Source organism: Stegostoma tigrinum, chromosome 36 (genome assembly GCF_030684315.1).
Source record: "Stegostoma tigrinum isolate sSteTig4 chromosome 36, sSteTig4.hap1, whole genome shotgun sequence".
Taxonomy (NCBI): Eukaryota; Metazoa; Chordata; class Chondrichthyes; order Orectolobiformes; family Stegostomatidae; genus Stegostoma; species Stegostoma tigrinum.
Genome location: NC_081389.1, coordinates 11,045,182 through 11,057,921, shown reverse-complemented (window position 1 = coordinate 11,057,921; position 12,740 = coordinate 11,045,182). Strand labels below are relative to the sequence as shown.

At 43.5% G+C, this 12,740-nt stretch overlaps 1 protein-coding gene across 1 annotated transcript in view; it reads left to right on the top strand.

The window, feature by feature from the left end:
- LOC125446751 (mucin-22-like) overlaps positions 1 to 12,740 on the top strand; it is a 61,785-nt gene that overhangs the window by 26,382 nt on the left and 22,663 nt on the right. The window contains exons 8-10 of the mRNA XM_059640098.1: positions 999 to 1,135; positions 4,806 to 4,930; positions 11,290 to 11,351. Of these exons, the coding sequence (XP_059496081.1) occupies positions 999 to 1,135; positions 4,806 to 4,930; positions 11,290 to 11,351 (324 nt within the window). The remainder of the gene's footprint in view (positions 1 to 998; positions 1,136 to 4,805; positions 4,931 to 11,289; positions 11,352 to 12,740) is intronic.

Sequence of the window (12,740 nt, the reverse complement as noted above, 5' to 3'; positions counted from 1 at the left end):
ATATCAGTTTTCCCAAAATCTTTAAGCATGTTGTAAATGCCCTTTTGGGTTTAACTGCACAACTGAAATCTTTGCCGTTACCTTTGACACTAGCAGCAAAGGACAACCGAACATATTAATCTTGTCTAAAGCCAAACAATGAAAAGCAAATGGCAAGGAAACTTTTAGTCGAAGAATAATCTATCTTCTGATTTATTCACAATTGTGAATTTTGAGTTGTCTGCAGCTGGTAACAGGAGTGGGAGTTACAAATCTTGGCTGCCTAAAGCATTTGGCATCTGCAGTGAATTAAAATTTTGTGGAGCCTGAAAATAGCATTGGCTTTACTTTTTTCCTTTTCCTAAATAAGTGATTATATTTTGATATCCTGTTACCATGACTAATATAAATGTGTGCTGCCTGCACCTAGCTGTGCTCTGAAAATTTGTGAATGCAATAATCTTTCTGGATAACTTTTTAGCCAGTGATTCATCAGGCATTAATGAACTATTCATCAGTGATTGACAAGTCTTGTAACTTGGCTACCAATGATCTGTTGTTTGTTCAACCAAATGTGCAGTATTCCAATGCTGGGGCATTATTCACTCATTCCAGGATGAAAACTGTAAGCTCATCTGCTACAACATTGTGCTATCCATTTCAAAGTTCTTCTTCCCCATGCTTGTAAGAACTTCAATGTCTTGAACTACAGATGGATCAGCAAATAATGCCAAATTGGTTTGTTCTGTAATACCAGCTTGAGGTCAGCTTGTTTCCAAATGCATTGGAGTATAATTGTATAGAAACTATTCCAAACACTTCCATGTGTTTGTTGTGCTAATAGTTGCATATTGCCTTGGTAACCTACAAAAATTTGTCATAATTAATTGACCTGCTGAATTTAGTTCTTTAATGTCTCTCTCTAACAAATAAGAGTATTCAGTTGTAGCAAAGAAATTGCTGGGTTTTCAGAATTGGCAAGTCTGTAGATACTGAAATTTGTATTTAATTATTTGCAGACGGATACAAGGAGATGTAAACCTTCAGGCAACGGCACTGTTGATTACTTCTGTACATGTTGATGATGTTGAGGTTCTGCAATTACTTAGCAACCTTGTTAACAATTCTGTGGATCTGAGATCTCTGAAAGTAAATGGTAAGGTTCATGATTGACAAATGCATTGTTGCATGTAGTTCTTGGAATTCTATGTAGATGCACAAATATTGGTTGCAAATCATTGTATCGCATTTATTTGTGGCAAAAGTTAAATAATCTGTGACTGCTTCAAAGTTGTAATTCAGATGAATGTTTCCTTATCCAACATGTTGAATAATGTTCATCCAGCATAGTGTGGAGAGGAGTAGTGGGTATCTAGTTCATATTTGTGCACAAATCTCCAAAATAGGAGCAAAAGTAGACTATTTTGGCCCCTCAAGCCTAATCTGTTGTTCAATGTGACTGTGGTTGATCGACATTCCCATCTAACTCTGACTTAATCTGGGATCTTCATGTTAAATCATTCTGCTTCCACTGACTTAAGGTAATGTTCGTGTGTCTCAACCCTGGAAGAGAAGAGATGAGATGTTTAGTTCTGAAAGTGCCCCATAGCTCTACATTGCTGACGAGTAAATATCCTTTCCATGTCTAGCCTAACAAGACCATTCAAGGTCTCTCTTTCAATCAAGTTACCCCTCTCCTAAATTCCAATAAGATGAGCCCAGCCTTTTCAATCTCTTGAGGGTTGACACAATCCACTTTTCTGAGCTGCTTCCATCCTTAAGACACTAAAACTCTGCACAGTATAAACTCCTCTAATGTTTTGCATAACTGAAACATAACATCCTCCTTTATTTGATTTGCTTTGCACTAATGGATAGTATTCCACTTGTCACCTTTGATATCATGCTGTACCTCCATACCAGCATTTTGTACTCTAGCATTAAATGCTGAAATCCCTTTGGGATTTTGCAGTTGTTCTGTTCTAATACTGCCCTTTTTTGTTCCTGCCAAGTAAAAAATTTCATTGTAATGTAGCATTTGCATATTTTAATATTGCTTGCTTTAGTTTGCATTTTGAATTCATAATGTGGGTTTTCCCATTTCTATGGGAAGACCAATGATTAACTTAAATTAGTCAATGATTAATTATTTCTGGAGTTCGTTAATTCCTTTAACCATTGTTTTGAATATACTCAATGGCCCAGCCTTGAATCCTTAAGTAAAAACAAAAATCCCCATGTGCTACCCTCAATTCCATCTGGTTTAAACATGTAGCCTCTCATTCTGAGGTTATTCCTTCCAGTTCTAGACTCCTGCAGGATGGAACACCCCTCCGTCAACCCTGTCAAGTCCCCTAAGAATCTTTGTTTCAATAAGGTCATTTCTATCTCCTCAACTCCAAGAAGACGTCCAACCTACTCAACTTCTCAAAACGCCCCTCCATACCCTCCTGGCCATACCATGCTGATTATGTTACTTCCCATATTAGTTCTGCAATCTTTTTTCATGTGGCACCCTAAGTATCTTCTAGAAATCCAAGTACAGTATTTATATTCCCATTTGCTTGCATGTTACTCCTTCAAAGGACTCAATAAATTGGTTAAATGTGGTCTTCCCTTTGGAAAAAGCTATGCTGGCTCTTCCTAATTACCTTGAGCCCATCTTGTTGTGCAGCTTTAATTGATTCCAATACCTTCCCTTTGACAGCCATCTAGTTAACTGGCCTAAATGTTCTGTTCTCCTGCCTTGAATAGGGGAGATTGGATTTGCTATTTTCCAGGCCAATGGAACCTTTCCTAGAACCTGGGAACTTGGCAAAATTACCACCTAAACATTTCCAACTTGTTGAGACCATAGAATGAGATTCATCTGGATCTAGAGATTTTCATCTTGATGTAGATGAAGTGGAATGAAGTACCCATTTGGAATTACATGTCACTCCTCTTTCTAACTGAAACCCAGGAATAGATGTGGGTATCCCTGTACTGGCATGAGACCAGGAGTGTTTTTTTTTTGGGTTTGGAGGGAAAGGATATTTGGGGTGCCTAACCATGGCTAGCACAATGTGAATTCATACTTGGCAACCTGAATAAAAGCAGTATACTAATTAAATGAAGATTGCAGAATTGGAGTACAGGGGAATCTGGGAGTGCTGCTTAATAAAGGCGATTGGAAGGCCAATGGAAAGTCAGTGTTTCTATTTCAGGAAGGATGGAACACAAGCTTTTATTACAGCAGGGATAAGGTGCCCCCCTCCTGGTTTGTGTATAATTTTGGTCTTTTTCCCAAAAGAATCGTTCTTTTTACACTGAGTTCCCCCCTCTTGTGGGTTAAAAGGTTATGCTGTGAAGGATGGGTGGGCATGCCTGCTCGACTTTTCAGGTTGAGATTAAAATTTGCTTACAATGTGCATGTCACTGGCTGGCCAGTGTTTACTACCCAGATCCTATTTGTCCAGAGGGTATTTGAGTCAACCATATTACTGTAGTAATGGAGCTATACTAAAGCTGGCAGAATTTATTCCCTAAATGACATTAATGGATCAGAGTTTTATATTTGGCTGGCATTACATGGGTGATACAGTGGCTGAGTGGGCAGCACTGCAGCCTCTATGCCAAGGACCTGGATTCAGTTCTACCCTCAGATGACTGGAGTTCCCACAGTCTGAAGATGTGTAGCTTGGATGAATTGGCCATGGGAAATGCAGGGTTACAGGAATAGACTCTGGGGTTCAATCTCTGGGCTACTCTTCAGAAAGTCAGTGTAGACTTGATAGGCCAAATGGCTTGCTCCCAGAGTGTAGGGATTGATTCTATGATTAGGTGAATGTTTAAATTTTTAGTGAATTGAAATTTCACTCTCTGCCATGGTGTGGGTCTCGAACCCATGACCTCAGGACATGGTAATAAAGTGTGTGGCTGGATGAACACAGCAGGCTAAGCAGCATCTCGGGAGCACAAAAGCTGGCATTTCGGGTCTAGACCTTTTTATTATCTTGGATTGTCCAGCATCTGCAGTTCCTGTTATCTCTGATACAATTTTAACCTCAGGACATGGGGCTGGAGCTCCGTTTACCTTTCCAATGAAATAACACTGTGTACCACTACTGATTTTTAAAATGGTTTTCCCAAGTTTATTGCAAAGCTGTAGCTGAGTTGTCAGTTAAGATGGGATGCAACTGAAAACAATGCACTGTGGGCCACTTGTACCAGAGACTTCATTCTTATCCATGAAGTTTAGTAGCTTGTCCAACTGAGTTGCAAGCAGCATGAAGGATATCTGCTGTTTTATCAAAAGGATATCATTGGTTTTGGCCTGTTCTAAAACTGAACGTTCCTTGAGTCACTGACCAATTGTAAGTAGTGAATGAACATGCAGCAATTGACACACAGCTTGCATAATAAGAACATGATCTTTTGGTCACAATAGCCTCCTCTGCATATGTTCAGGTGAATAGTTCTGAAGGACAACTTGACTTAACTGGTGACTACTAGACCTTTCGTGTTTCTAGTTTTGGGGTGTTTAATGGTGGTCTTGTGACCTCGAGCATATGATTAACTTGATGACCAGTCGCAAACTTGACTGTGACCTGAAGTAAATGTGTCTTTTTAAAAAAAAACATATGCAGAAGTAAAAATGGACCAAGTAATAAGTGGTGCAGGCTTTATTTGCTGTAATTCTATATGCTTTAACATCCCAAATAATGGATCCCAACATCTCACTAAAACAAAGCTGAGAAGTATCCATTGTTAGACATCAATAGGTGGAAAGTGATATTTTAGTAGGGCATTTGGGTGCTGCTTTAATCTCTCACTTATATTCATAGGGTCTGGTGTCAATGTTGGAGTTCTTCCAATTTCCTTTCTGATCACCAACTGGAAATACAATTCTACACTCAGAGATTCACGATCTGCATATTTTTGCAGCCTTGGCAAAGCTGTGACCCGAGCAGTAAGTTCCTTTTATCGTGATTCCTTTTTCTGGTGCTTTCAAGTTATAATGTCTAGGCAATGCTTCCCTTTTTTTCTGCCACAAATATGTTAGACCATGACGCAAAAGGTACCTGTTCTGCTTTTGCTAATGTTCTGTTCTTTTGGTCAGTGGTTATAAAGGAAAGTGTCGTTATAGCTGCCTAACTGGTTGTCCTAGAGTATTTGTTGCTTTTAATACTTTGACCTTGCTGGTGACTTGGTCATCTGATTTGTGGGATGTGCAATATAATCAGGAAAGTGCAAAATCTGTTTTGGGCTCTAACCTAGTCTAGAAAATATAGAGCTCTTTACATTACATTCACTTGCAGCTCAACAGCCCTTCACGGTTGATTTTAGCATTTAGGGTGTAGTCACTTGTTAGTGAGCTTTTGAGAAGATTTGTAGCTCAGCTTGAGGTTTTGGATGTGAGTTTGCTCGCTGAGCTGGAAGGTTTGTTTTCAGATGTTTCGTCACCATTCTAGGTAACATGATCAGTGAGCCTCAAGTGCTGGTGTTATGTCCTGCTTTCTATTTATCTGGTTAGGTTTCCTTGGGTTGGTGATGTCATTTCCTGTTCTTTTCTCAGGGGATGGTAGATTGATTTGGAGCCATTGTGTTTGTTGATGGAGTTCTGGTTGGAATGCCATCCTTCTAGGAATTATCGTGCATGTCTCTGTTTGTTTGGCTTGTCCTAGGATGGATGTGTTGTCCCAATCAAAGTGGTGTCCTTCCTTATCTGTGTGTAAGGATACGAGTGATAGTGGGTCATGTCGTTTTGTGGCTAGTTGATGTTCATGTATCCTGGTGGCCTGCTTTCTGCCAGTTTGTCCAATGTAGTGTTTGTCATAGTTCTTGCAAGGTATTTTGTAGATGACATTCATTTCATTTGGTGTCTGTATAGGGTCTTTTTAAGTTCATTAGCTGCTGTTTGTGTGTTGGTGTGTTTGTGGGCTACCCTGATGCCAAGGGGTCAGAGTAGTCTGGCAGTCATTTCAGAAATGTCTTTGATGTAGGGGAGAGTGGTTATGGTTTCTGAGCCCGTTTTGTCTGTTTGTTTGGGTTTATTGCTGAGGAATCGGCGGACTGTGTTCATAGGGTACCTGTTCTTTTTGAATACGCTGTATAGGTGATTTTCTTCTGCTCTGTGTAGTTCCTCTGTGCTGCAGTGTGTGGTGGCTCGTTGGAATAATGTTCTAATGCAGCTTCGTTTGTGGGTGTTGGGATGGTTGCTCCTGTAGTTCAGTATTTGGTCCGTACGTGTTGTTTTCCTGTAGACGCTGGTTTGAAGTTCCCCATTGGCTGTTCGCTCTGCTGTGACATCTAGGAATGGCAGTTTGCTGTTGTTTCCTCTTGTGAATGTACAAGTACACTTGTAGATAAATTTGGCAGCTGACTTGACTGAAAGCTGATATCTTGTGTACAATGCAGTGTAGCTCTGAACAAATGGATTGGGCAAGATCTTGTGACATGTAGTGTCAAGCTTGACAACAATAAATCTGACATCGACAGGACTTTATCCAGATGATAGTGCCACAAGTATTAAAGATAAGTCATGTGCTTTGGATAGCTTTGTTTTAGTATGGAAGAATCTGCAAATGGGGAGTAAGGTCTAATCCTGTTGGTTTGAAACTGATTTCTAGATAAGTTTGATGCAAGAAACAAAAAAGCACCCACTAGGTGGTCAGGGAGACCATAAGTGGGGTGAAGATTAATGAGTAAACCATTTTAGATTAAATGAGAAACTTCTGACTGAGCCTGTGGAACTTACAATGGTAGTAAGTGATCAAGGCCAAAACACTGGCATTCAAGTAGGTAGATATAAGCACTTGTAGCTAAAGAGAATCAGGATATGCATGGAGGCAGGATTATGGTATGCATAGGAAAATGTAGTGTATTTTGCTTATCTTCAGGACCGTGGGAGATAGCTCTTTCTACAGACTTTTTGACACCACCTTAACAGAATATAATGTCTTGTTTGCTTCTATAGATAGGAAGCTAGCCGCTCAGTTACTAATGAATTGCTTCTCCTACTGTTACCCCCATCAATGGGTTGCAAACGTAAGTTTTAGTCTGGCCCAGTTTTAAGCCTCTTCAATAGATGGTCAAGTTTGGATGCAGTTAATTTTCATACTAACTTGATCAATTTCCATTTGCCTCATGATCTCCAACATCAAGCTCTGTCTTGCAAACTTCCCAGCATTTTCTATCAGAATTCCACTTGTTATTCCACTGATCACTTTTTCTCCGTCTCCCCAAAGGTTTGATTTTTCATCCTGAAGTAGTCTGACTATATAAACTGTTCTGCTTTCTATATTGAGCCTAAAGTGTTCAGTCTGTTGGTTGTATAATTGTTTCTAGAGTTCCATTCTGTGTTGCTCTTTCCATAGAAGAATGGCCAAAGCCTTTGACTAAATTTTCTAGTTCTTGTTACAATTGAATGACAAAGCAACTCTGTAGAAAGGGCATCAGAGATAATGGGAACTGCAGATGCTGGAGATTCCAAGATAATAAAATGTGAGGCTGGATGAACACAGCAGGCCAAGCAGCATCTCAGGAGCACAAAAGCTGACGTTTCGGGCCTAGACCCTTCATCAGAGAGGGGGATGGGGTGAGGGAACTGGAATAAATAGGGGGAGGCGGACCGAAGATGGAGAGTAAAGAAGATAGGTGGAGAGGGTGTAGGTGGGGAGGTAGGGAGGGGATAGGTCAGTCCAGGGAAGACGGACAGGTCAAGGAGGTGGGATGAGGTTAGTAGGTAGCTGGGGGTGCGGCTTGGGGTGGGAGGAAGGGATGGGTGAGAGGAAGAACCGGTTAGGGAGGCAGAGACAGGTTGGACTGGTTTTGGGATGCAGTGGGTGGGGGGGAAGAGCTGGGCTGGTTGTGTGGTGCAGTGGGGGGAGGGGATGCACTGGGCTGGTTTAGGGATGCAGTAGGGGAAGGGGAGATTTTGAAACTGGTGAAGTCCACATTGATACCATATGGCTGCAGGGTTCCCAGGCGGAATGAGTTGCTGTTCCTGCAACCTTCGGGTGGCATCATTGTGGCAGTGCAGGAGGCCCATGATGGACATGTCATCAAGAGAATGGGAGGGGGAGTGGAAATGGTTTGCGACTGGGAGGTGCAGTTGTTTGTTGCGAACTGAGCGGAGGTGTTCTGCAAAGCGGTCCCCAAGCCTCCACTTGGTTTCCCCAATGTAGAGAAAGCCGCACCGGGTACAGTGGATGCAGTATACCACATTGGCAGATGTGCAGGTGAACCTCTGCTTAATGTGGAATGTCATCTTGGGGCCTGGGATGGGGGTGAGGGAGGAGGTGTGGGGACAAGTGTAGTCCCTCATCCGCACCTACACAGGCCCCAAACCCCACCTCTTCCTCCGGTACATTGATGACTGTATCGGCGCCGCCTCTTGCTCCCCAGAGGAGCTCGAACAGTTCATCCACTTCACCAACACCTTCCACCCCAACCTTCAGTTCACCCGGGCCATCTCCAGCACATCCCTCACCTTCCTGGACCTCTCAGTCTCCATCTCAGGCAACCAGCTTGTAACTGATGTCCATTTCAAGCCCACCGACTCCCACAGCTACCTAGAATACACCTCCTCCCACCCACCCTCCTGCAAAAATTCCATCCCCTATTCCCAATTCCTCCGCCTCCGCCGCATCTGCTCCCACGATAAGACATTCCACTCCCGCACATCCCAGATGTCCAAGTTCTTTAAGGACCGCAACTTCCCCCCACGGTGATTGAGAACGCCCTTGACCGCGTCTCCCGCATTTCCCGCGACACATCCCTCACACCCCGCCCCTGCCACAACCGCCCCAAGAGGATTCCCCCTCGTTCTCACACACCACCCTACCAACCTCTGGATACAACGCATTATCCTCCGACACTTCCGCCATTTTTACAATCCGACCCCACCACCCAAGACATTTTTCCATCCCCTCCCCTGTCTGCTTTCCGGAGAGACCACTCTCTCCGTGACTCCCTTGTTCGCTCCACACTGCCCTCCAACCCCACCACACCCGGCACCTTCCCCTGCAACCGCAGGAAATGCTACACTTGTCCCCACACCTCCTCCCTCACCCCCATCCCAGGCCCCAAGATGACATTCCACATTAAGCAGAGGTTCACCTGCACATCTGCCAATGTGGTATACTGCATCCACTGTACCCGGTGCGGCTTCCTCTACACTGGGGAAACCAAGCGGAGGCTTGGGGACCGCTTTGCAGAACACCTCCGCTCAGTTCGCAACAAACAACTGCACCTCCCAGTCGCAAACCATTTCCACTCCCCCTCCCATTCTCTAGATGACATGTCCATCATGGGCCTCCTGCACTGCCACAATGATGCCACCCTGAAGGTTGCAGGAACAGCAACTCATATTCCGCCTGGGAACCCTGCAGCCATATGGTATCAATGTGGACTTCACCACCAGTTTCAAAATCTCCCCTTCCCCTACTGCATCCCTAAACCAGCCCAGTGCATCCCCTCCCCCCACTGCACCACACAACCAGCCCAGCTCTTCCCCCCCCCCCCCCCCCCACCCACTGCATCCCAAAACCAGTCCAACCTGTCTCTGCCTCCCTAACCGGTTCTTCCTCTCACCCATCCCTTCCTCCCACCCCAAGCCGCACCCCCAGCTACCTACTAACCTCTTCCCACCTCCTTGACCTGTCCATCTTCCCTGGACTGACCTATCCCCTCCTACCTCCCCACCTACACCCTCTCCACCTATCTTCTTTACTCTCCATCTTCGGTCTGCCTCCCCCTCTCTCCCTATTTATTCCAGTTCCCTCCCCCCATCCCCCCTCTCTGATGAAGGGTCTAGGCCCGAAACGTCAGCTTTTGTGCTCCTGAGATGCTGCTTGGCCTGCTGTGTTCATCCAGCCTCACATTTTATTATCTGTAGAAAGGGCACTGACTCCAGAACCCACTGTTCTCCATGTGCAGTTGCAGAATCCATTAATGAAACCTAGTTACATTTTAACCTAGAAGTAAGCAATTTGACCCCCCCCCCCCTCCCCCGGCTGTTTATCCATTCATTGTGATCATGATTGATTATAGAACTCAACCATAATCCTGCCTTCATGCATATCCTGGTTCCCTTTAGCCATGAGAGCTATATTTACCTACTTGAATGCCAATGTTTTGGCATTGATCACTTGCAATAGTAGTAAGGTCCATAGGCTCACGAGTCAGAAATTTCTCATCTGATCTAAACTGTTTACTCAATCTTTTCCCCACTTAGGGACTCCCTGACCACCTAGCAGGTGCATCAAACCAGTTTAGTCCTGTGGTTTGAACTCTTTTGATATTTCACCAAGTCCACCAGCCCCTTCCCCAAACAATTATAAATTCCAGCAAATGCCGTTCTAACCGACTCCATGCCTCCACATCAGTCCTACCACTCCAGGAATCAATTTGGTCAAACTTCACAATCCCTCTAACAAGAACATCCTTCCTCCAATGAGACCCAGATTGTGTGCACGTTCCAGGTGTGGCCTTAGCAATGCCCAGTATAACTGTGGCAAGATTTCCTTTGTTCCTGTTCTTGACTCTTCTTGCTATGAAGGTCAGTACAGCTTGTGCTTCTTTACAGTAACAGTGGAGAGTTCATTGCACTGAACCACCAGCTAATTTCCTGTAAATATGAATTCAAATCACCATGGCCTTGTGTGAAATTTTGAATTTCACACCAAAATCTAGAATGAGTTTGTCTAATACAAGGCGATCAATTCTATTTTTAAAAACTTCCTTTTTGGGAAGGAAGGAGGTCACCCCACCCTAGTCTGGCCTGAGATTCCAGAGTCATGCATGTGACTCAGATCTGAAATGGTTTGGGAGGGCACTTTTTTCCAAGGGGAGCTATAGATGCCATTCTTGCCACTGATGCCAACATGCTGTTTTCTGAAGAAGGGTCTAGGCCCAAAACATCAGCTTTCCTGCCCCTCTGCTTGGCCTGATGTGGTCATCCAGCTTTACACCTTGTTATCCCTATGTGATACAAGGGAAGCTTTTAGCTTGCTTTAGCCAGTTTTGCATAGCTTAGGATCTTTTTAAGTTGTTTCATTTTTCAGGGGTGAGGTGTGTGTTGTGGGGAAACTGGTTCAAAACCCTTGTTGTAGCTGTCAACTTAGTTCAGATGCTCCGGCTGCATTCCAGGACAATATCCTAGTCCTTGGCTTGGTTATTCTAGTGGGTACCATTCCCCTTAAGACTGATATAAACAGTATGCAGGCAACATTACCAATGTATTTGGTGCAGACCCAGTCTGAGTGACCACCTTCAGCACTATAACAATGCTCTGATCTTGTACCTAGTAAACAATTTTGCTTTTAGTTGCAGATGATCCTGCAGCCAAACTATGGCCACTTCATGCAAGCTGTGATCAAACAGTTTGGGTAAGTGAAATTCCCCCACCAAACAATTGCATTACTACTCAGTTTCACTTGCAGCTTAAATCTTAAATTGTGCAATACTAAATAGTTCCTGTTTATCTGTTGGTTTTTCTTGTGGAGTTTAGACTGCAGGTCCCTGGCCAATGGTCACCCCTGACCTGCTTTTGAAATGGTTGAGCAATAAGTTCTAATTTGTAGTCACACTGCAGATAAGGGTAATGCTAGCTAGGGCAACATCTTGTTGCCATGGAGGTGCCCCTTTTTCTTTTTGAAGGTGATGGTACACTGCTGCCTTGAACTAATGCAGGTGCACCTGCTATCTCAATAGGGAAGGCTAAATGCAGCAATCTCTTAATTCCTGTTTTTCTACTAAACAGCAACAAATTTAAGTGGCAAGCAGAAGCTTATAAAATCATGAGGGGTGTGGAAGAGATGGAGGGCCAATCTCTCTTCCCTCAGTTAGCATGGGCCAGAGCTAGAGGGCATAGGTTTAAGGTGAGAGGAAGATGTAAAAGGGACTGAGGGGCAATCTTTGTGCAGGGGGTAGTGCACATAAGGAATGGACTGCTAGAGGAAGTGGTGGATGGTGGCACAACAATATCCAAACTTCATGTATCTGGAAGGGTACATGAGTAGGAAGCACTTAGAGGGATATGTACCAAATGTTGACAGATGAGACTGGATGAATTTAAGATAGCTGGTCACCATGGATGAGTTGGACTGAAGGGTCTGTTTCCACATCACACCCTTCTGTGAAGTAAAGAAAGCTATCCCAGTGAGTCAATTGTACACAATGATCTGTGCAATCAAAATCTCCCCCTTTTTTTTGTTTGCAATCATGACCAGCAAATCCTTTTGACTTTCTCCTTCCTGATGTTTATTTAGCCTGGCCACAAAGGAATTCTTCCTCCATGCTCACCTAAATCACCGATAATGACTGTGATACCCTGGAAAATCTAATTGTCTTGCATTCTAAACTGAAATGTGTGAAATTTATGCATGCTTTAAACTTGTATTACAAACAAGTGGCATCTAGGTGTTGGTGCATTGTGTGAAGGGGTGGATCCATATTTTTAAGCCCATGTGCTGCCTCTAGTGTTTAAAGAAACTTTTTTGTACTGTGGGAGTTTACAACTCTAGAGGCATTTAAGCATTAGCTCAGCAGAATCTAGGATGGGCAAAATGTTAAATGTGATTCAAAACTTTTTTGTTGGGTCAGCTTGGAGAGTTGCCTGAAGTCAAAAGCAAATGTTGCCTCTTCTAGAAGTTGCTCAAAGAGCTACTAAGGGAATGTCGCATTAAATGTAAGGATAGCAAGAATATTCCAGATCAGGAATGTTTGCTTACAACTGTGCAAACTGTTTGAAGTTGAGATTCTTTAACCATGTGAGA